The sequence below is a fragment of the Porites lutea genome, chromosome 1 (genome assembly GCF_958299795.1).
Source record: "Porites lutea chromosome 1, jaPorLute2.1, whole genome shotgun sequence".
Classification (NCBI taxonomy): domain Eukaryota; kingdom Metazoa; phylum Cnidaria; class Anthozoa; order Scleractinia; family Poritidae; genus Porites; species Porites lutea.
This window is the reverse complement of record NC_133201.1, coordinates 56,794,704-56,814,632: the sequence shown is the minus strand read 5'-3', so window position 1 is coordinate 56,814,632 and position 19,929 is coordinate 56,794,704. Positions and strand designations below refer to the sequence as shown.

Genomic DNA, 19,929 nt, shown 5'->3' with positions numbered 1-19,929 from the left:
CCCTTCCACTGGTTAATGACAATCGAGTCAAATCGATAAAAAATAATCTGAACTGTATCCTCTACTCCCTTCAAAGTTTCTATTGTTTAGCAATGTAACGTTTTGATATCCTTCCCTACCTAAGAATTGCCCTAACCTAACAATTTGTTTGTTATCAGTCAGTCTTATAATTCAAACACTTCCATGGATCTCGGTAGCCGATAAGTTCTTAGTTGTGCTTAGTCTGTGTAAAGAACTTTCACATCACCAGGAAGGTTATGCGAATCCATCCATTCCCATCCGTAATACTCGGAACCAGGAAGTTTGAATGTAATGCTTTTGAAGTAGGCATATTTGTAGTCATCTCCTTTCTTTTGCCATTGATACCAAATTTTATCCAAGAATGAATGGTGAAGAGGCATTGCTGGGGCATTTGATGATGAGCGAGGGTCCATCATTGTGCAACCGATCCGATCATGAGTCGGAGCATGATACTCGTTACGAACAATTTGGTCAAAACGGAAAAAATCTTTCAGCGGTAGGGATAAAGTTTTGCGAACGTGTTCAGCATCGCGGAAACTGGATTTCGTGAAATTCCTTTTTAAACATCCTCCTCCGGACACGTCCAAGATACGCCATTTCTCCTTGCTGAAAGGTCCGTTCTCCACGCAGAAGCCATTAGCCTCGTTTCCATTCCCTCCGAATCCGTGATCCCCAGAGTTCCAAAGATCCTGTATTTCCGATTCTCTCCACCAATGATGGGCCACTTTGCTCCAGTCCCAGTAGGGTACAGTAACGCGACAGTCGATTCTGCGCAGTAGGTTTTCAAACTCAACCAAAAACCACCGATGCCAGGGGAAAAAGATCGTAGGTGTGTGATGAAGAAGATAATCTGGAGCGTTGAGGTGAAGACGGACCATTTTTTCGTAATCTTTCTTAAATAGAGGATGGACCGAAGCCAATTTATAAGTGTTGATATAACGTTTTCTCTCCTCAATGGTCATTTCAGTGAACTCTTTTCTAACACGGTAACAGCTTGTAAGTTTACCGTTGTTACATTCACATTGCTCTTCACACGTGTTGAGCACGAAGCTTCTTTCATCGCATTCTTTTAGACTTGGTTCACTGTGATCTTTGTTCCATTCTTGACTGCCTTCGGAAGCGATGCAGGCAATAATGAGACAAAAAATAAACCGATAATGACGAAGCCTCATTGACGTCACTGCAATATATCAAAGATAAATAAGCACGGGAGTTTTTAAAGGTCATTGTCGTATGGCAATGCTTTAGTATAGACTGATATAAAAATCCCACAGATTGCTCAGTTTGTAGACCTTTCCCGATTGCGCTGAGCACCTTTTGAGCCCTTCTTTGAGTTTGGAGCACTATTTTGCATTTTGAGCACCCTTAAGCACTTTTTCGCACTTTGGGCAACATTGGAGCAATATTTGACATTTCGACCAAATTTTGAGCAACATATGTCTTCTAAAACATTTTAAAGCAAAACGCAACGAGAATCGTATTTGAATATCTAATGATGTTGTCAAGAATAAAAGACCGTTGTTGTTTCTGATTGGCTGATGAATCATGCGTGTGTCATCTCAAATTTCTAAATCATCTGGGGTGCTTACCATTTGACGGAAAATTTCGGAAATTCTGGACGGAAGGTAAATGGTAAGGTCACTTTTCGGAAATTCCAACCGAAAATTGACGACTACGTTTTGAGGTAGTCCTTTCATTCTGGTTGGTACGAACCAAACGGAATGTTGCTTACCATTAACCAATTTCTCAGCTCCTTGTCGGTTCCAGACTCACGCGACACAAATTCGCCCTTTTTTGGATTCAAACCATTTCTACGGTAAACTGGCAAATTGCTTACCATTATGCTTTCGACACCCGAACCGGATTTTTCTGTCAAATGGTAAGCACCCCTGATGTTTAGGCTTTGCACTAGAACTGCTGAATTTATTTACAATTCGTAACCGGCTATTGTTTTTTAAAAATATTATTGTTCTATATTCTATCAACCTTTCGTAACAACCTGTCGAATAACACTACGCAAAATAGATTATTAATTACTTCAGTAAAAATTGACATATTTACGAAAAGCTTAGAGGTAACTGTTCACAACTTTTAGCACTTTTTGAGCACTATTTTGAGATTTTGAGCACTTTTTAGCCATTTTTGCCAGCACCTTTTTAGGATTTTACAAGCGCAATCGGGAAAGGCCTATCAGTTTGGCACTTGCCAAATTCTTCCTGGAAATTATACTGAATCATTCTGTTGTGTTGGGGAGGCACTGGGATGGAAGCCTGAGGTTCTTAGGGGTTACCCACGCGTTCCTACCCCACGAAATAGGATTGCGGCAGAGGAAAGGGTGGGGGTGGGTGTTTAAAAAGGGGTATGGGCTCCTGACATTGCCTAATATTTCGCAGTTTAAAAAGGGCTAAAGGAAGGAAGCCAAGAAGCGGGAGGCGGGGGCTTTGGACGTGCGATAAATCAGTTCCTGACTTTTTTTCATCATTTTAAGAAGGATGAGAAAACTTACAGGCTGCAGGCATCTTCCGCACAGGTATTTCTCGTGCTACTAACACGTGCTCTTCTTTTGATACATTTTTGGGACCCTAAACCACAAGCAGTGCCTTGGTTTACTAATCCTCAAAAATTCTACCCTTAAACATGCTGTACGGCGTTGAATCAGTTTCATTTATAATGCCCTATGTTTCTTCTAATACGTACACCATTTAACAAATCTGATCTCGTTATCAAACTGCTAACTATAAGCATAAAGGTGATCGGCTCTCTTCTCCTGGTAATTTTCACATCAAAACCTCAAGACTGAATCAAAGTCAAGGGTCTTTTGTCAGGTTCGGAGCTAAACCTTGGAACTCCATCCGTGATGAATTTTGTCAACTTTTCAGGAATTAAAGCTTTTAAAATAAAATTTTAAAATATGATATTTTCAATCTTGGAGAATGGGGATGATTACCGATGTTGAAGCGTCCAGTGTTATAGAAGATGGCAAACTGCACAACTTAATTGTTTAATTTTGCCATTCCAAACCACTTTCTTCCTTCCCTTTTACATGTTTGGTTTAGTGGTAAAATGTTGTAGTTAACTTTGTATTTCCCTACAGAAGAGCGTTTATTATTAAGTGTTTATCTAACTATAGTGGTAAACAAAGCTGAGATAGAAAAACAAATTGCAGTTCTCTGCTATGTCACTGCGTTCCGCCGCAGAGAAAACGTTTAAGTTCTAATCAGCAGAAAGGCAACAACACGTGAAATAGGAAGGACACGACCAGTTGTGTTTATTGGGGACGAGAAAAAGCTAAACACACAAGAAATGAAGTAGTGGCGGAGAAAAAAGAATTACATCACTGTAAACTACGAGACTAAACGTAAACAGCATACTAGAAAAATTAAGCTCGGCAAGGTGCGAGCGGTAAAACTGGCTGTGTCGAGTGACTAACGCGAGAGGCGACAAGGCTTAAATACCGAGATGTGGCGTGAAATCCCTAGAGGATCAAACTGCGGCCATAAATGCAAATTCCGAACATAAACACATTAAGCGTTTATTCACCTGAATATTATTATAACTAGGGTATCTAAAAGATAGTAATGCTGCGGCACATTCTGTTGATACTGGCATTAGTTAGGCAGTGGGACTTAAAAGAATCGAAAATGACATTGAATGTCCTATTTACATGTTGGAAAGTACTAGAATAATTAATATCAGTCTATATAAAGAACTCGTGGGAACGTTGTTTAAAAAATGATCAAGTGGTTATCAACTCTGGTTTTCCAACAGTAAATTGTAGGAAATGATAGAAATTGAGATTGTTTATTTAATATAGGGTGTACTGTATCTTTTCTCTGGAAACACGATACTTTTCTTGCTGTTTATTGCACTTTATTAAGTAACAGTTATTTAGCTATATATTTATAGAAAACAACAACACAAAAAACAGAAAAAAAAAAAAGAAAGAAGGAAAAAAAGAGTTCGGTAAGACTCGAACCCGGCACCATCGGGTCGATGCGACTACACCTCACCACTACACCACAGAGACTAATTACGTAATTGTGGGAAAAGTCTTTTTATAATTCCTTTTCCGTGAAACTTCCGCCGGCAAGATGATCGCCAGCCGCATTAATCGAGCTATTAACAGCAATAAAACAATGTAAACGCATATTCCATGGCAATGAATGAATGAAAGAACATAATTATGCTTTTCAAAACGCCGATACACGTCCTCGTCTGCAACGCATGACACAAAACATATGTTTTGTTATCTCGATTTCCGCTGTTATTTTGAAGCGAATCACATCCATTTTCGGCTCATGCAGGTTCTTAAGAATAGCATGGCATGACATTTTCTCACTTTCACATCACCTTCTAGCAAGCTGGAATTTGTATATCCCCCGTGTTGAGGAGTCGAAGAGCAAATACTCATCTTCTCGTCAGGTTTAACACCTGGACGAGTCAAAGGTTCTTGAATTGAAATCCAATCCCCAAGTTAACCATCGTACTCATCTGAAAGACTCCTGCGTGTCTTAAATTTGGTAAGACCTCTAACCGTGCTGAAGAAAATTTGCTACAAAGAAAACTCTGAGTCTGGGCAGCAAACGATGGGAACTTCCCCGTGTTTTTATTTGAGTTGTTCGTGGCGCAATGCACTCTGGTTAAACCAATGCATTGTGGTAAAAAGTGTGGTTAAATGCAATGCATTGTGGTAAAAAGTGATGAATTCGAGAATTCGTCGCCCCTTATATATTTCCTTTAAATCCTGATAATGTTGCTGCTCGCTCCCTACGGTCGCTCCGCAGCAATAAATGGAAACCTTTAATTGAGAAAAAGTTTGTTCGCTAGCCATGTCTAAATTCAACTAGTAAGATTATACTCAACATTAGACGCGCATTTTACTATACTTTTGTAGAAAGACTGTAATACAATATACTGCAATTTATTGTAAAGTATCGTAACTGTTTAAAATTTTTTTTTGTGTTTGTGTAAGTGTTGATAGAGATTGACAAAAAAAATTTTAAAAAACCTTGTATTTCCTGCAACATCTTCTCTCTGTAGTTTGTAAAAGTTGCCCAAATATCATAATAATTTTATTTATTCCTATTTAGTTTGAAATTTATCCATGTTTGTAAATTCGATCATCACTGACTGTTGTAACCCAGGAATCTCCGCTCGCCTCGATTAGCTTTTGCTATTTGCGAGCGGAACTGTACTGTTTCAACAAACAAATAAATAAATAAATAAATAAATAAAGATTGAGGTAGAATAAAGTATACAGTCATGAAAACAAGACTTGAAGTTCATAGCCTGAGTTCATTTCCAATTTTTCACATTAATATTGAAATTATTTGGCGTTGCACGGTAGTGCGAAAGCTGTGGTTAAAAATGAGAAAAATATAACTTTTGCCGAAAGAAACCAATTCGTGCTAATTTTCACTTTCACAGAGATGCGAGCATTGACAATTTACGGTGTTGATCGAATTCATGATCCTCCCCCACCCCCCACCCCCCCCCCCGAAATCTTTACCGATACAGTCTGGAATGTGGAGGGCTGAAGGGTTTTTGTATTAAGGAAGAAAGTGAACGCGAACCCCCCGGGGTAGGCCCCGTTGGGGTGATCGATCAACAATTGAAAGTTTTATGCGGGGAAGCTTTGCCCCGAGATTCAACTCATTACTCTTTAATATTTAACAAATCTTATTTATTTTTAGCTTTCTAAAGGAATTTATCCCAGGGTCTGGATGACCTGCCTCCCCCCCCACTAATCTGAAGTTCTGGATTCTCCACTCCTACAGTGACTGCAGTGTGACTGTGATTATGCACCCTATTGAAATAAAGTGCCATTCATTCATTCATCATTCAAATCGATCACATTTTTCCATTGATCTGTACGAAAAAGTGTTCAAAACTCGAGTGAAACCACGAGTCGCAGGCGAGTGGTGTCACTGCAAGTTTGTTTTCACTGCTGTAAATGCACCTTCTTTTAAATATAAATAAATATCTAAATTAAACCAGGAAGTTTCCTTGACCGCCAGTTTAGGTCCTTTGACAGATCGAGATGACAGATTTCCCTTCCCTTCATATTCTTCAAGTAGTAAATCCCAGTTCCTTCTTAAAAAAGCCATCCCTTCAGACGATTCCTTCCGGTATAGGCCACGAAAGGGAGTATCCCCGGGTAATGAGCGCTCAAGGATCTACTTCTTTGATTTGAGCTTGAAAACCCGCGCGAACCTACCAATTAACTCCAAGGGTTCTTCTAGTTTAACAATGGCTCCCTGAAGTAAGTTATATCCTAAGTTGTATTTCTTAAATTAAAGCAATAGAATATCGTGATAAAACACCCCTAGTCTGAATATCATTTAGGAGAATTCATCTTCAGGAGGAATCATTTTTACAACATGCCGAGGAAGACAAAAAATTCTTTTCAAAAGTACTAAAGAAATAAAGAGCAAACAATTCCTCCATTTACTTAAAAGGAAAACCATAAACAGGCCGATTAGTAGTTCTACTCATCATCAATGCCAGTGAGGTAGCCAACCGCATTCCCCTCGAAATGGATAGTGATTTATATGCTTATAAATAGAACTGTTGAACTAAAACTGTAAAACTTAATTTTCAGATCAACATGCCTTTAAGAAAAGGGTTTTTTCTTCTCAGAAATCAAATCATACTCTAGTTAAGATGGTGCGTTTTGGTTAAATTGTTGCAATGAACACGTACTTACTTCATGTGCTTTGGTCTTGTTCAGTTGGCAAGTACAGCAAAGCTTCTGTTGCCTCGCCGCTTGTTTTGGGGTGGGGCGAAGATACGGATGACATTTTAGAGTACTAATTGCCATGTACCAAGCATAAATGAAGCTTTGTAACCTAACAACACCGTCAACTGATGTGCATGTATTAAACTGAGTGAAACAAGGTTACCTGGTAACAATACGAAGAAACTTAAAAATTTAATTCCTTGAAATCACTAAATAGCGGAGAAAACGACCAAAAGTGACGGCGAGTTGAGAAGGGAAAGCTCTTTCTGACCAGTTAGGTTGAAGCGGAATGATTTTTGGCATTAAAAAAATATGCATATTTAATTAGATAGTCATGCCTTCAGTGGCCTGAGATGGTTTGCGCGATGCCGTATAGGGAAGCTTCGGAAAATATGGGCTGTGATTTGAGGCGATGCAGTTTTTCCACACTTTTCAGTCCATTCAGCTGATTTGGATATACCGCTGGTCGCTTTCCCACCACGTCAAATTTTATAAAGCTTTATGTTTATGCATAAGATTTCCACCCGGATGGTTTGTGTAAATGGTAAGCAACCCTGGTTTTCTTCCCCAACCCCCCCCCCCCCCCCCGCCCCAAGTATCCCCCAACAAAATTTCGTCTCCTTTTGGTGTTCAAATGCCAGACTCAAATGCATGGGTTGTGCTTTGCTACAAAAAATCGGCTAGCGAAGCGAGGGTCACTAACCTTTTTTTTTTTTTTTTGCTGTTTTACCTCGTTTTTTTCCTTTTCTCGCCACTTCGAAGCCCAGTCCCAGGCTACTACAAAATTTGCCCACTAGTTAAGTCGGTTTTAATAATGAGATTTACTCTTCGACACTCCTCAAGAAAAAGAAGAATTGATAGAAAACACCCGACAAAAACTTATGTTAGTTCCACCTCATTTACATTCTGTATAAATTTATCTGATATGTATTTTTATAAAATCTCTGTAAGCGACGTATAAAACATTATGCGCACACAAGATGTAACTAACGACATTTTTATGAAATGAAACGCTAGACGATAAAATTTGTGTAAAAAAATTTATATGTGAACGCAACCAATGTGAAAAAAAAAATAACTTTTTAAGTTTCTAAGTATTGTTACCAGGTAACCTTGTTTCACTCAGTTTAATACATGCACATCAGTTGACGGTGTTGTTAGGTTACAAAGCTTCATTTATGCTTGGTACATGGCAATTAGTACTCTAAAATGTCATCCGTCTCTTCGCCCCATCCCAAAACAAGCGGCGAGGCAAAAGAATCGAAGCGTTGCTCTATTTGCCAACTGAACAAGGCCAAAGCACATAAAGTAAGTAAGTGTTTCCGTTACAACATTTTAACCAAAACGCACTATCTTAACTAGACTATGATTTGATTTCTGAGAAGAAAGGACCCTTTTAATTTTCTTAAAGGTATGTTGATCTGAAAATTAACCTTTTCAGTTTTAGGTCAACAGTTCTATTTATAAGCATATAAATCACTATCCATTTCGAGGAGAATGCGGTTGGCTACCTCACTGGCATGGCTGATGAGTAGAACTACTAATCGGCATGTTTATGGTTTTCCTTTTAAGAAAATGGAGGAGTCTTTTGCTCTTTATTTCTTTAATACTTTTGGAGAGAATTTTTTGTCTTCCTCGGCATGTTATAAAAATGATCGTGTCCTGAGGATGAATTCTCCTAAATGAACCTTTACTAGGTATTTTTTTAACACGGTATTCTATTGCTTTAAGAAATACAACTTAAAATATAGCTTACTTCAGGGAGCCATTGTGAAACTAGAAGAACCCTTGGAGTTAATTGGTAGGTTCGCGCGGGTTTTCAAGCTCAAATCAAAGAAGTAGATCCTTGAGCGCTCATTACCTGGGGATACTGTCTATAATGGCCTATACCAGGAGGAATCGTCTGAAGGGATGGCTTTTTGAAGGGGGAACTGGGATTTACTATGTGAGGTATATGAAAGGGAAGGGAAATCTGTCATCTCGATCTGTCAAAGGACCTAACCTGGTGGACAGACGCATTTTTTGACTGTGACGAACTCAAGGAAACTTCCTGGTTTAGTTATTTATTCATATTTAAAAGAAGGTGCATTTACAGTAGTAAAAGCAAACTTGCAGTTCGATGCAGTGACGCCACTCGCCTGCGACTGGTGGTTTCTCTTGAGTTTTGAACATTTTGTCGTACAGACCAATGGAAAATTGCGGGCGATTTGAATGATGAATGAGTAAATGGCACTTTATTTCAACAGGGTGCGAATGCATAATCACAGTCACACTGTAGTCACTGTAGCAGTGGCGGTTCCAGAACTTCAGATAAGGGGGAGGGGTCGGTCATCCAGACCCTGAGATAAAATCCTTTAAAAAGCTAAAAATAAAATTTGTTAAATTTTAAAGAGTAACGAGTTGGATCTTGGGGGAAAGTTTCCCCCCATAAAACTTTGTTGATCGATCAGCCCAACGGGCCGAAACCCGAGGGATCCGCGTTCACTTTCTTTAATACAAAAACCCTTCGGCCCTTCATATTCCAGACCTCAGCGGTAAAGATGTCGGGGGGAGCGGAGGATCATGAATTCAATCAACACCGTAAACTGTCAATGCTCGCATCTCTTTGAAAGTGGAAATTAGCACGATATGGTTTCTTTCGGTAAAAGTTATATTTTTATCATTGCACTGCCGTGCAACGCCAAATCATTTTAATATTATATCCGTGTAAAATTGCGTGAATGAACACAGGCTATGAACTTCAACTCTTGTTTTCACGATTGTGTTTTTCTTCTACCTCAATGTTTATTCATTCATTCATTCATTTATTCATTCACTGATATTCCTATTCTCCCAGGCTCCAATCCCGGTGCCTCCCCAACACAACAGAATGATTCAGTATAATTTCCAGGAAGAATTTGGCAAGTCCCAAGCTGAGCAATCGGTGGGATTTTAAATCAGTCTATACTAAAGCACTGCCATACGACAATGACCTTTAAAAACTCCCGTGCTTATTTATCTTTGATATATTGCAGGGGCGCCAATGAAGCTTCGTCATTATTGGTTTATTGTTTGTCTCATTATTGCCTGGATCGCTTCCGAAGGCAGTCAAGAATGGAACAAAGACCACAGCGAACCAAGTCTAAAAGAATGCGATGAAGGAAGCTTCGTGCTCAACACGTGTGAAGAGCAATGTGAATGTAACAACGGTAAACTGACAAGCTGTTACCGTGTTAGAAAAGAGTTCACTGAAATGACCATTGAGGAGAGAAAACGTTATATCAACACTTATAAATTGGCTTCGGTCCATCCTCGGTTTAAGAAAGATTACGAAAAAATGGTCCGTTTTCACCTCAACGTTCCAGATCATCTTCTTCATGGCACACCTACAATCTTTTTCCCATGGCATCGGTGGTTTTTGGTCCAGTTTGAAAACCTTTTGCGCAGAATCGACTGTCGTGTTACTATACCCTACTGGGACTGGAGCAAAGTGGCCCATCATTGGTGGAGAGAATCGGAAATACAGGATCTTTGGAACTCTGGGGATCACGGATTAGGAGGGAATGGAAACGAGGCTAATGGCTTCTGCGTGGAGAACGGACCTTTCAGCAAGGACAAATGGCGTCTCTTAGACGTGTCCGGAGGAGGATGTTTAAAAAGGAATTTCACGAAATCCAGTTTCCGCGATGCTGAACACGTTCGCAAAACTTTATCCCTACCGCTGAAAGATTTTTTCCGTTTTGACCAAATTGTTCGTAACGAGTATCATGATCCGGCTCATGCTCGGATCGGTGGCACAATATCGCACCCTCAATCATCATCAAATGCCCCAGAAATGCCTCTTCACCATTCATTCTTGGATAAAATTTGGTATCAATGGCAAAAGAAAGGAGATGACTACAAATATGCCTACTTCAAAAGCGTTACATTCAAACTTCCCGGTTCCGAGTATTACGGATGGGAATGGATGGATTCTAATAACCTTCCTGGTGATGTGAAAGTTCTTTACACAGACTAAGCACAACTAAGAACTTATCGGTCACCAAGATCCATGGAAGCGTCTGAATTATGAGACTGACAGATAACAAAGAAATTGTACGAGATTGATTTTATGACCTATCTTTTCTGTAGGACATTTTTGTTTAGCAACGATAACAAAAAGTAACATTGCTAAACAATAGAAACTTAGAAGGAAGTAGAGGATGCAGTCCAGATTATTTTTTATCGATACTTGATTTTCATTACTAAGTGGAAGGAATATGCATTAACAGTAGGCAAATAAAGGCTTTTGATTTATTCCTTGCTAAATCAAATTATAAACATTTCTGATAATCACAAGTTGTTAGATCCTTGTTGTGTAATGTTTAACCCTTTGAATCAATCGCTAGTTAGAATAACGAAAGCATTATAGGATGTTGCTTGACCAGGTTTGAACAAGTTCATACTTTTCAGCCAACATCTAGCTTGCAGAATAGGCGATATTTTTTCGCGTTTTGTAGTCGAGCGAAAGCAAGCGCGAAAGCGCGGAAAATTCTGCATGTTGCTACGATACCGTGTCGAGCCCAGGCTTATTTTGCTCAACTAAGCATATCCTCGGATACAAACTTTCCTTTGCCTAAAACTGCAAAAAAAAAACTAAGCTGTACTTATTAAATAGTATACACGTATAACGTACTGGTACAGTTTATTGGTTAATTTTTCTATCTGGTCTTCTGGTTTGCGTCACTTCTCTAGGCAGAGATTTTAATGGATGAAACTTGCTACAGTCCTCATCTTCTGCATGTCTTTGGTCTTCATCACACAAATGCACCACTATACTTGGTGTGTCATCTGGTGAAGTGTGCAGATGGTAAGGTTTTGTAGTGTCCAAGCTTGCTACTGCAGCTAACAGATCATAGTTGATCACCGGATGAGATTCCACACTCTGTTCCCAGCCAACAGGTGGGGAAGCAGGAGGAGAAATCAAGAACTGTTTTGTCAGTGGCGGCGGCATTAAATTAGAGTTGTTGTTAAGAGAAGAACGTCTCTGATGAAAAAATCACAGAATCAATGAAAGATTAGACACCTACACGTATCAAATTCAGCTTGGATTTTGAGGTATAATTTATGGTATACAGAGGTTTTCACACCTAGAGCACTGAGAATAGCAGTGGTGGATCCTGGGGAGGGGCCACGGTGGCCTGCCCCCGCCCCCGCCCCCGCCCCCTTATTTTTAGACCAAACTGAGACCTGAAGGGCTGGAAAGTTTTTTTTGGAGACTGCCCCCCCCCCGCCCCCCATCCTCTTCCCCTTATCTCAGAGTTTGGATCCACCACTGAATAGTAACAAAATACAGTCAAACTTTCATGCATGGCACCTTTTGATACTATAATATGATCCAAGCTAAGCCTTGTTCAAAGTAGCCTTTTGGGGACCTGAAATTATAGAATGGTCACCAGACAAAACGTTGGTGACCGTCAGGGGCTTGGCTGCACGAATATCGCAATCATTGAATTTGGATACGTGACAACCCAAGGCTTTATACCAGGTCAATGAGGGTAAAAGGGATAAATGATACGGAAACACTTTTTCATGCAAATAGCCCATTTACAGTTACGGGTGAAAACGAGGTTGGAGCTGACCTTGTTTTGACACAACCCTTCCTGCTTTATCATGTAAATCATGTTGTTCTTATTCTAACTACTGTAACTTATTTTTTAAGCAAAATTTCTATAAGAGGAGAGACGTTTGTATCAAAACAAGGTCAACTTTAGCCTCATGTTCACTGGAAGGCTAGGATACTAAATCCACAATTGCAAATTGGTCTACTTTTTATCTCACTTTGTAAACATAACTACACTCAATTAAATCACTACAACTTGGCACACAAAAACCAGATACAGGTTGTCAAATTAGTGACTTTCACTACAATATTTAGTCACCACGGAGACCCCCCAAAAAACATTACCAATGTTTGACTGAAAAATTTCCAGCTATTGCAGACTTTCGCTTATGAGAACAACAAGAACGCTCCTACAGCAGCATTCAGTCTGGCTTGCTTGGAGATTAGATTGAGAAATGAGGAGGCGATTAATTCTACAAGAAACAGGATTTACTCACTAAAGGTCTTATATTTACCTCCTACTTTAGCGAAGTTGAGTATTCTTCTTTTTATTTGTTTCTAAATTGATTTAGTATGCGTGTTAGCGATGACCGGAAATACATGACCGGAAATACATGTGCGGTCCCAGGCTATATGAGTGTGTAAACACACCAAAATCAAGGGCCTCGACTCCAGAGAAATTACATCATTGCCAGAGATCAAAAAGGTGATTTACATGAGACGTCATTTCAATCATCACCGATAATAAACCGCATGCTCATCACAAGACCCATTTGCATGCAATGAAAGTTTACAACACCCGACCATCACAGTTTTGCTGATTACGATTCTTATTTTTTTCAATCACTCAGTAGTGTTCACTTGTTCCTCACTAATCAACACTCTCAAGCACTAGAATTCGTGGACCAACACATTTCGGAAAAGCTCTAAATTTAATCTTTCCTAAGCTCACTTTGCAAAAGCATGCATGGCTTCGGTCATGCAATGATTCTTATTCCCGGTTTCCACGGTCTCCACTAGGAACGCCTGGCACAATGACCCACTTTAGTGTCATACACATGTAAATACGAAGAAAAATGGGTTGCAGAGTATGAGTCTTGCTGCTTACGCAAGCAAGACTAATAATTTAAAGTTGCAAGAGTGTCTGCAACAAAAGGAGTTCACCGTAATAACTACTACATAATTATACAGTCAAACCCTGTTAATACAGACACTGAAGGGACAACAGAAAACGTTGGTATTAAAGGGGTGTCTGTATTAAATGGCTCATGTTAAAGTCAAAAAACCCCTTTTTACTAGAACAAATACCAAAGAAAAAAAGAAGACATACAGTGTAAGCGTCGTCAAATTAAACTTCTTTAACCTTCACAAAGCTGTCATTATGAGGCTTAAGTCCATGGAAGCACTTAAAAATCACTTATTTATAATTATCACTTAATCAAAACCTTTCTCTGCATAACTTGCCAAAAATTGATGTCTACAAATCATTCTATCTCGTGTATGGTAGCACTGGGAGCAACAACATGCTGCTGTCAACTGTGGGATTTTTTCCCTTCAAAAAGGAAAGGTCTTCTACAGCACACAATTGATAATGAAGTGTCCAAATTAGTGAGGTTGGCTTTCTACATGTATGAGAATTTGTTGATTGGGCAAGAAATAAGTGTCTGTTGTCCGCATTAACTAGTGTCCATATTAAGCAGGTTGAATTTAGAGAAAATGTAAGCACTTTCCCCAGGGACAAATAAAACTGTCTGTAATAACAAGGTGTCTGTACTAAGCGGGTGTCTGTAAAGCAGGGTTCCACTGTATACTTTTTGTATATTATTTTTAAAATACATGTAACACACTTCTTTTACAATGTAGTTTGGGCTGTACTCAGAAGAATTTAAGGTTTTAATGGTACAAAATAGGATTTTTTACCTTGTGTACTTAATATAAAAGGGATTTTTTACTGCTAAAGCCAACCCAACAACTGGGCTACATTTTTGTTAGTATTTGGTTTCCTGTGGAAGTTTACTTAGATGGACAATATTTTGGACTATATTTTCTACAATAAACTCTAAAAATCACTCATTTTGACATTCATTGCTTCGCAATAGCTAGAAATCTGCTTAAAATAAAATATTCCAAAAATGTAGCATTTAACCGGCTCAAAAATCATGGTGCACAAAATTTGGAACTGCACCTTCCCTAAAGAAAGGAAGCAGCCAAAAACATGTGAAGAAAAACAACATCAACAACAGAAACTTAGTGATCACCTGGACAAAAAAGACCCCAAGTTCATAACCCAAGAAAAGTTGTCCATGAAGATCTTTCTTGGCTTCCCTGGCTTTCTCTTCATTGTCAAATGTTACTCGTACTCTGTGAAAAGTTCGCAGGTAAATGAAGCTTCTGTCGTTTTTACCTCCATAAGGAGAGAACAGTTTTTCAAATAATTCCTGAAAAGTAAAACAAAGCAAAATCATCAAGATTACGGTAAGTAGATGAGACACTGGTGTACTCAGTGACCAACAACCACTGTAACAGAAAAGCATCCAACAAAAAAATACAACACTGTACATGAAATAAAATGTATGACTTATTGAACAAACATGAGATCAACTAACACAGCTGAATATACAATAGGAAATTTTTTCATCTTTTCATCTTTTTGGTCTACAGCCCCTTTGATATGAATTTTTTGAAAATGAGTGTTCAAATTCCACTCTCCACCAGCCAAAAAGCTGTTTGAATCAGCCCCATCACAGATCCATTCTACAATGTAGGTACATGTACATGTAATCCAATGCCTTCACCTCTAAGGAAATTAAAAGTGATCATAAATATACCTCCTTTCACCCTGTAGTAGCTTTGCTTGGGTCAGTGGTCACCGAGAAAAGTGGCGGCAATTTTTTTACTTCGTTAAATTTACAATAAATTTAGCTTCAAAGCTGCATTTTGCTCTTTTCTTTCTTCTTTTTTCATGTTATAATTATGTTGTCATAATTTATCTATGTACCATTATGGGAGGTCTAAGGACAGAAGAATTCAAGAATTTGTTGGAGAAGGCTTTAGAACCTCTAAGCATATCAATCGATGAACTGAATTTATAAGTCTTTCGCCACTGCAAACTCTAATTATAACCAACTACGAACAAAAATGTAAATTAGTCTTTTGTTAAGTTCTGTCACCTTTTCAGGTTCTTCTTATGTTGATGTTTTGTATTTATTTAAAAATTTAATTAATTTAGACTTCCTTCATAGCATAGAAATAGCATTTTTCCTGCCTTCAGCTGTTGAACAACAACTTTATGAATACAGCAAATGATTCACATCCAGTACAAATAAAACTTAGAAACACTGTGGCATACCGTAAAATTCCGAAAATAAGCCCCTCCATGTATAAGCCCCTCCAAATATAAGCCCCCCAATCTGGTAACGCAAAAAACCCTTTCCGTTAAATCGCCCCTCCAAATATGAGCCCCCCGGGGGCTTGTACTTGGAAAATTGCCCACAAATACAATGTAAAACAAAGAAAAAACGGTAAATTTTCTTCCAACTATAAGGCTAGCCCAATCGATCTTGAAACGCAAATTTCCCTCTGTAGATAAGCCCCTCCAAATATAAGCCCCTCCAAAAATAAGCCCCTCAAAAAGAGCCTTTGAAAAATATAAGCCCCGGGGCTTATTTTCGGAATTTTACGGTATGTCAATACAAATAAAACTCTTGTGTAAAGTGGCTGAATTTAATATATAGACATTACATACAGCCAGTCAAGGTAATACTAATTTATTATTTTATTACTTATTTACCTTTACTAATTTTTAAGCAATTATTATTAATCACCTGTATTATTATTATGCTATTTAATATATTCATATCCAAAACAACAATCACAAAAACAAAAAAAAAACATTTTTAATATCTTCCAAATATTCAATGCAAAGCTTGTGTAGACCTTTGCTTCGCAACCAATCAGCCAAGAACCTACAATCTTATCTTTCCCTTTGAAAGCCTTTGCATGGCAAAAGAAATTGTGGCTACAGCTCAACTTCCCCACCCCTTAGGCTTGGGGATCAAAACCCCCAACAACCAGGAAAGGAAAAGTTGTCAACTGCCCAGCGGGGAGGGGAGAGTGTTGGAGCTTCCATTTGACCATATCGCTTCAAGGTGGCCGGGGATTCTGAAGTTGCAAATTTCGATCATAATTTTTATTGAACTTCCCGATTGTTCGAACCTATTTCCATTTTCCCAGGAGATTCCAGGGTTGTCACTAAGATTTCAAGTTGCCGGGTAAATACAACAAGTAGGCGAGGAATCAAACGGCTAGGGATTTCTTTTGGTTCTATTTTTGTTCTATTTTCCAATAAAAGTAGCCAGGGGCCACTCTCTTAGTAGCCGGGGAAAATCCCCGACCCCCGGCTCTTAATGACAACCCTGACTGATTCGACCTAGAAAGCTTACTAGCAGCTGTTTTAAAAATTTACTTACAAACACATGTAAGTATAAAGCGTAAGATTCAAAAACGTTTAAAGCCATTAGTTTCAATAACAGCAATAACAAAAGTTTAAGCAAACTATTTCCCAATGAAAAACTGCTTACCTTCGTAGTTTGATCGTCATAAACGTCGTTCGGCACATTTGTGATCGACAAACTCCATGACATATTTTCAGCTTCTTCACCGTCGCTGAAATTCGGGCCTGATGTGTTTCCGTTTTCGATGTGTGGCTTCATTTTGAAGGCAGTTCTACTGTTCTCAGTACGAGAAATGTAATGAATGAACGTAAATCACACACAGTATGGCATAATAGCAGGATTTCACAAGGAAAATATAGTTGACTTTGTCATTACGTCAATATTGAGCAATGGCAACCCTTCGCGCAACTTTTCATGGGATAACATCACAGATGAGCAGGCCTGGGTACGAATACTGTTTTTTGTTGTTTTGTTGGATTGAAAATTCTTGTTGTTGTTGTTGTTGTTGTTATTGTTGCTTTGGGTATTAGAGATTACAAATTGTAATTACAATGCTTTTAGCCGTTACTGAGCAGTAAAACATCTTAGAAATGATAAAATTACCAACACATTTTACTAATTACAGACACTTTATTTGGCGAAATAATAGGTGTGGGATAAAGGACCACAAACTATGTGATTGAGATCTTTATTGGTCAGTTTACAGTCATATGAAAATAATCTGAATCTGTTTCCGCGCTCGCCACAATATGTTCAGAACCAAGAGAGGATAACCTCTCTTGTCAGAACTTAGCGCTAATTAGAATGACGTAACGGTGTTCCAGTTGGGGCTGGGGAAGGGGAGGGCTGCTTGATAAAGTTTATTATCTTTCGAAACAAATTTTTCAGGTCTTTTCATTGGCCGAGAGTCCACCACGTGACCTGCAAATAACTGCCTACAAATAATGGTCTGTATTCCGCTCATGCGTAAAGGAAACCGTGCTTTTCTCCTTCTTGCGATCGCTCTTGCGTGAAAATGGCAGATCGCTTCGCTTCCCAAGGATATTCATTAAAAAAAACAAACTCGGTGATGCCTCAAACTTAATCGCGCTTATTTCATCTCGTTCAATTCGTCAAATGTTGGCAGTGTTTTCTGGAGTTGAATTCCAAACGACTGTATCAAATTTCAGGAAAAGAAAAAGAAACTCGTTGTCTTGTGCCGTTTACGTCCTCCACCACCTCTACTAGTTTCTACTGAGATCAGAAAACTCGCACCTGCGCGAGTTTCATACCGGGATGACTTTCTAATTTCGTATCGCGTTTACATGATGACTGGGTCATTTCATATCTCGTTATTTGAAGGTACACTTCATGTTGATAAAATACATGTGTGATTCAAAATTGCAAACATTATGCGTGCGCTACTCGTTCCAGTCTGCCGGCAGACTGATTTCACACCGAAACGGGTGGTCGTTTGACGTTTACATGATACTGTTGCGAGATTTCGTACCGGAGTGAAATCCTCGCCCCGGTACAGCAACCGGGATGAACTCTGCCGGAATGACTCGCCCGGCATGACATTTTGTGGTGGTATCATGTAAACAAATATAGAGCCATGAGAGGGAACCGGAGTAAAATCGTCCCGGCGCGAAAGTTGCCCCGGTGTCATTTACTATGCCTCCACAAAACGTGATCGAAATTAGCATGAACGAGAAGTCCAAAGACTACTGCAAAGCTGATTTAAAACAACGTGTATTGTTTTTTATAACAATATTTCGGCTGGCCATAACAGCCTTCTTCAGGTTTACAGATGTTACTGAAACCAGAAACTAGGCATTTTCGCGTCGTAGTAGTGCAGTGACGGCAAAGAAATGTTTAAAAAAGCGTGATGCACTTACAAGTTCTTGTTTTTCTAATCTAAACCTATTGCATTTTTGCCGTTCTCGTTGACGTCAACGACGTTCAGGGGCACCTAAAGACTGATTTGCTACAGGTTCTGGTTTGTGTTCTAGTGCAAGTCTCCTTTTCGTTCTTGTACTCTGCATGCATGACTCTGATTGCTATGTCCTGGGAGCAAAGGTTTCTCTCTTGCATGGCTTTTAGCCAGGGGCACCCAACGACTGTTTTCTGTAAAATATCTGTTCGAAGAAGCAAATTTTGCTTAGAATTTTTTTTTGCTCGAGGATAGCTAAAAATTTCTACATTAATGTTCCATTCATGCATGTACAATTTTCGAAGCTTATCTAATAAGGGCCCGCTGTAATTGGCCACAGCTGTTGCGGTGTTCCTGCCATGGTTGTTTCTGTTTGTCTGTTTGTTTGTTTGTTTGTTTTTTTTGGCGAAGCTAATAAAATAAAATTAAAAAATGATAAATTCCCTACGATTTTCTTAAGTATAATTTTTCATATTTTACTACCCAGGTTACACTATTTTTCTTAGAAAAAGGAAACCTAAAATTTTCGAATTCTAAAGTGTGACGGAGAGAGGAATCAGAAAAATTCTCACTTTCGTAAAAAGTTAAATTGCACCTAAAATTTCCGGGAAAATAATACTCAGAATACTGACGCCCTTGTGACTTCGAGAAGACCTACGTTTCCCAAGGATGACAGAACAGATTAAAATTTTGTAGCGCCGCTTAGAACAAATTTCAAGAGATCTTAAAGTACTCTGGATAGCCTAAAAAGTGTTTTCAACGTATTTTGGAGGAAACCTTCGTTGGGTGCCCCTGTTTTAGCGTTTACGAAGTCGTTCGTGTGGCTTGTCTGTCGCGTAGTTGGTTTATTGCGGGGTAAGTTTGCTCATTTACAAGTGGTCATTTTGTTTTTCGGTTTCAGTGTCTTCGGGTTTATCTTCATATGATCTGAATAGCCTAGGGGTGATACTCACACCTAAACCACGAGAGTTGGCAAGTAAAGACTTGTACTCTCCATGCATACTCCCGTTAAAGCCCTGGTCAATGAGCAAAAATCAGTTGAATTTGGCTCATGTGTGGTATGGCGCTTAACCCCGGCCAGAAGTATGGCTTTATAGGTTTACGCTTCTGCCCGGGCCTATGAATAAAGCTTTTGATTGTCTTGAGCGTTGAAGAAGCAAGCGTAAAATTTTGTTGTCTAAAAAAACACACACAACAACAACAACAACAACAGCCAAAGAAA

General features: G+C 39.0%; 3 protein-coding genes across 3 annotated transcripts; 1 reads left to right on the top strand and 2 right to left on the bottom strand.

The window, feature by feature from the left end:
• Positions 1-67: 67 nt before the first annotated feature.
• LOC140940257 (tyrosinase-like) lies at positions 68-6,790 on the bottom strand. Its single transcript, XM_073389161.1, has 2 exons — positions 6,728-6,790; positions 68-1,201 (listed from the first exon to the last, which is right to left on the bottom strand). Coding segments are annotated over exons 1-2 (984 nt in total). The 5' UTR covers positions 6,729-6,790; the 3' UTR covers positions 68-218.
• A 1,281-nt stretch (positions 6,791-8,071) lies between these two features.
• On the top strand, positions 8,072-10,875 carry LOC140922866 (tyrosinase-like). Its single transcript, XM_073372903.1, has 2 exons — positions 8,072-8,171; positions 9,597-10,875. The coding sequence occupies exon 2, from the start codon at positions 9,783-9,785 to the stop codon at positions 10,755-10,757; it is 975 nt and encodes a 324-aa protein (XP_073229004.1). The 5' UTR covers positions 8,072-8,171; positions 9,597-9,782; the 3' UTR covers positions 10,758-10,875.
• A 143-nt stretch (positions 10,876-11,018) lies between these two features.
• LOC140922876 (calcipressin-1-like) lies at positions 11,019-17,116 on the bottom strand. Its single transcript, XM_073372915.1, has 3 exons — positions 16,922-17,116; positions 14,600-14,779; positions 11,019-11,765 (listed from the first exon to the last, which is right to left on the bottom strand). Exons 1-3 carry the CDS (start codon positions 17,051-17,053, stop codon positions 11,424-11,426), a joined length of 654 nt encoding a protein of 217 aa, XP_073229016.1. The 5' UTR covers positions 17,054-17,116; the 3' UTR covers positions 11,019-11,423.
• Between the last annotated feature and the right edge of the window lie 2,813 nt (positions 17,117-19,929).

What these genes read in the sequence shown, in the direction of transcription:
- LOC140922866 (XM_073372903.1), top strand. Translation starts at nt 9,783, where the DNA reads ATGAAGCTTCGTCATTATTGGTTTATTGTTTGTCTCATTATTGCCTGG.
- LOC140922876 (XM_073372915.1), bottom strand. Translation starts at nt 17,053, where the DNA reads ATGAAGCCACACATCGAAAACGGAAACACATCAGGCCCGAATTTCAGC. An exon ending in ATGACGATCAAACTACGAAG is followed by an intron (nt 14,780 to 16,921) that starts GTAAGCAGTTTT and finishes TTTACTTTTCAG; the next exon opens with GAATTATTTGAAAAACTGTT. An exon ending in TTGGGGTCTTTTTTGTCCAG is followed by an intron (nt 11,766 to 14,599) that starts GTGATCACTAAG and finishes TTTTTTCATCAG; the next exon opens with AGACGTTCTTCTCTTAACAA.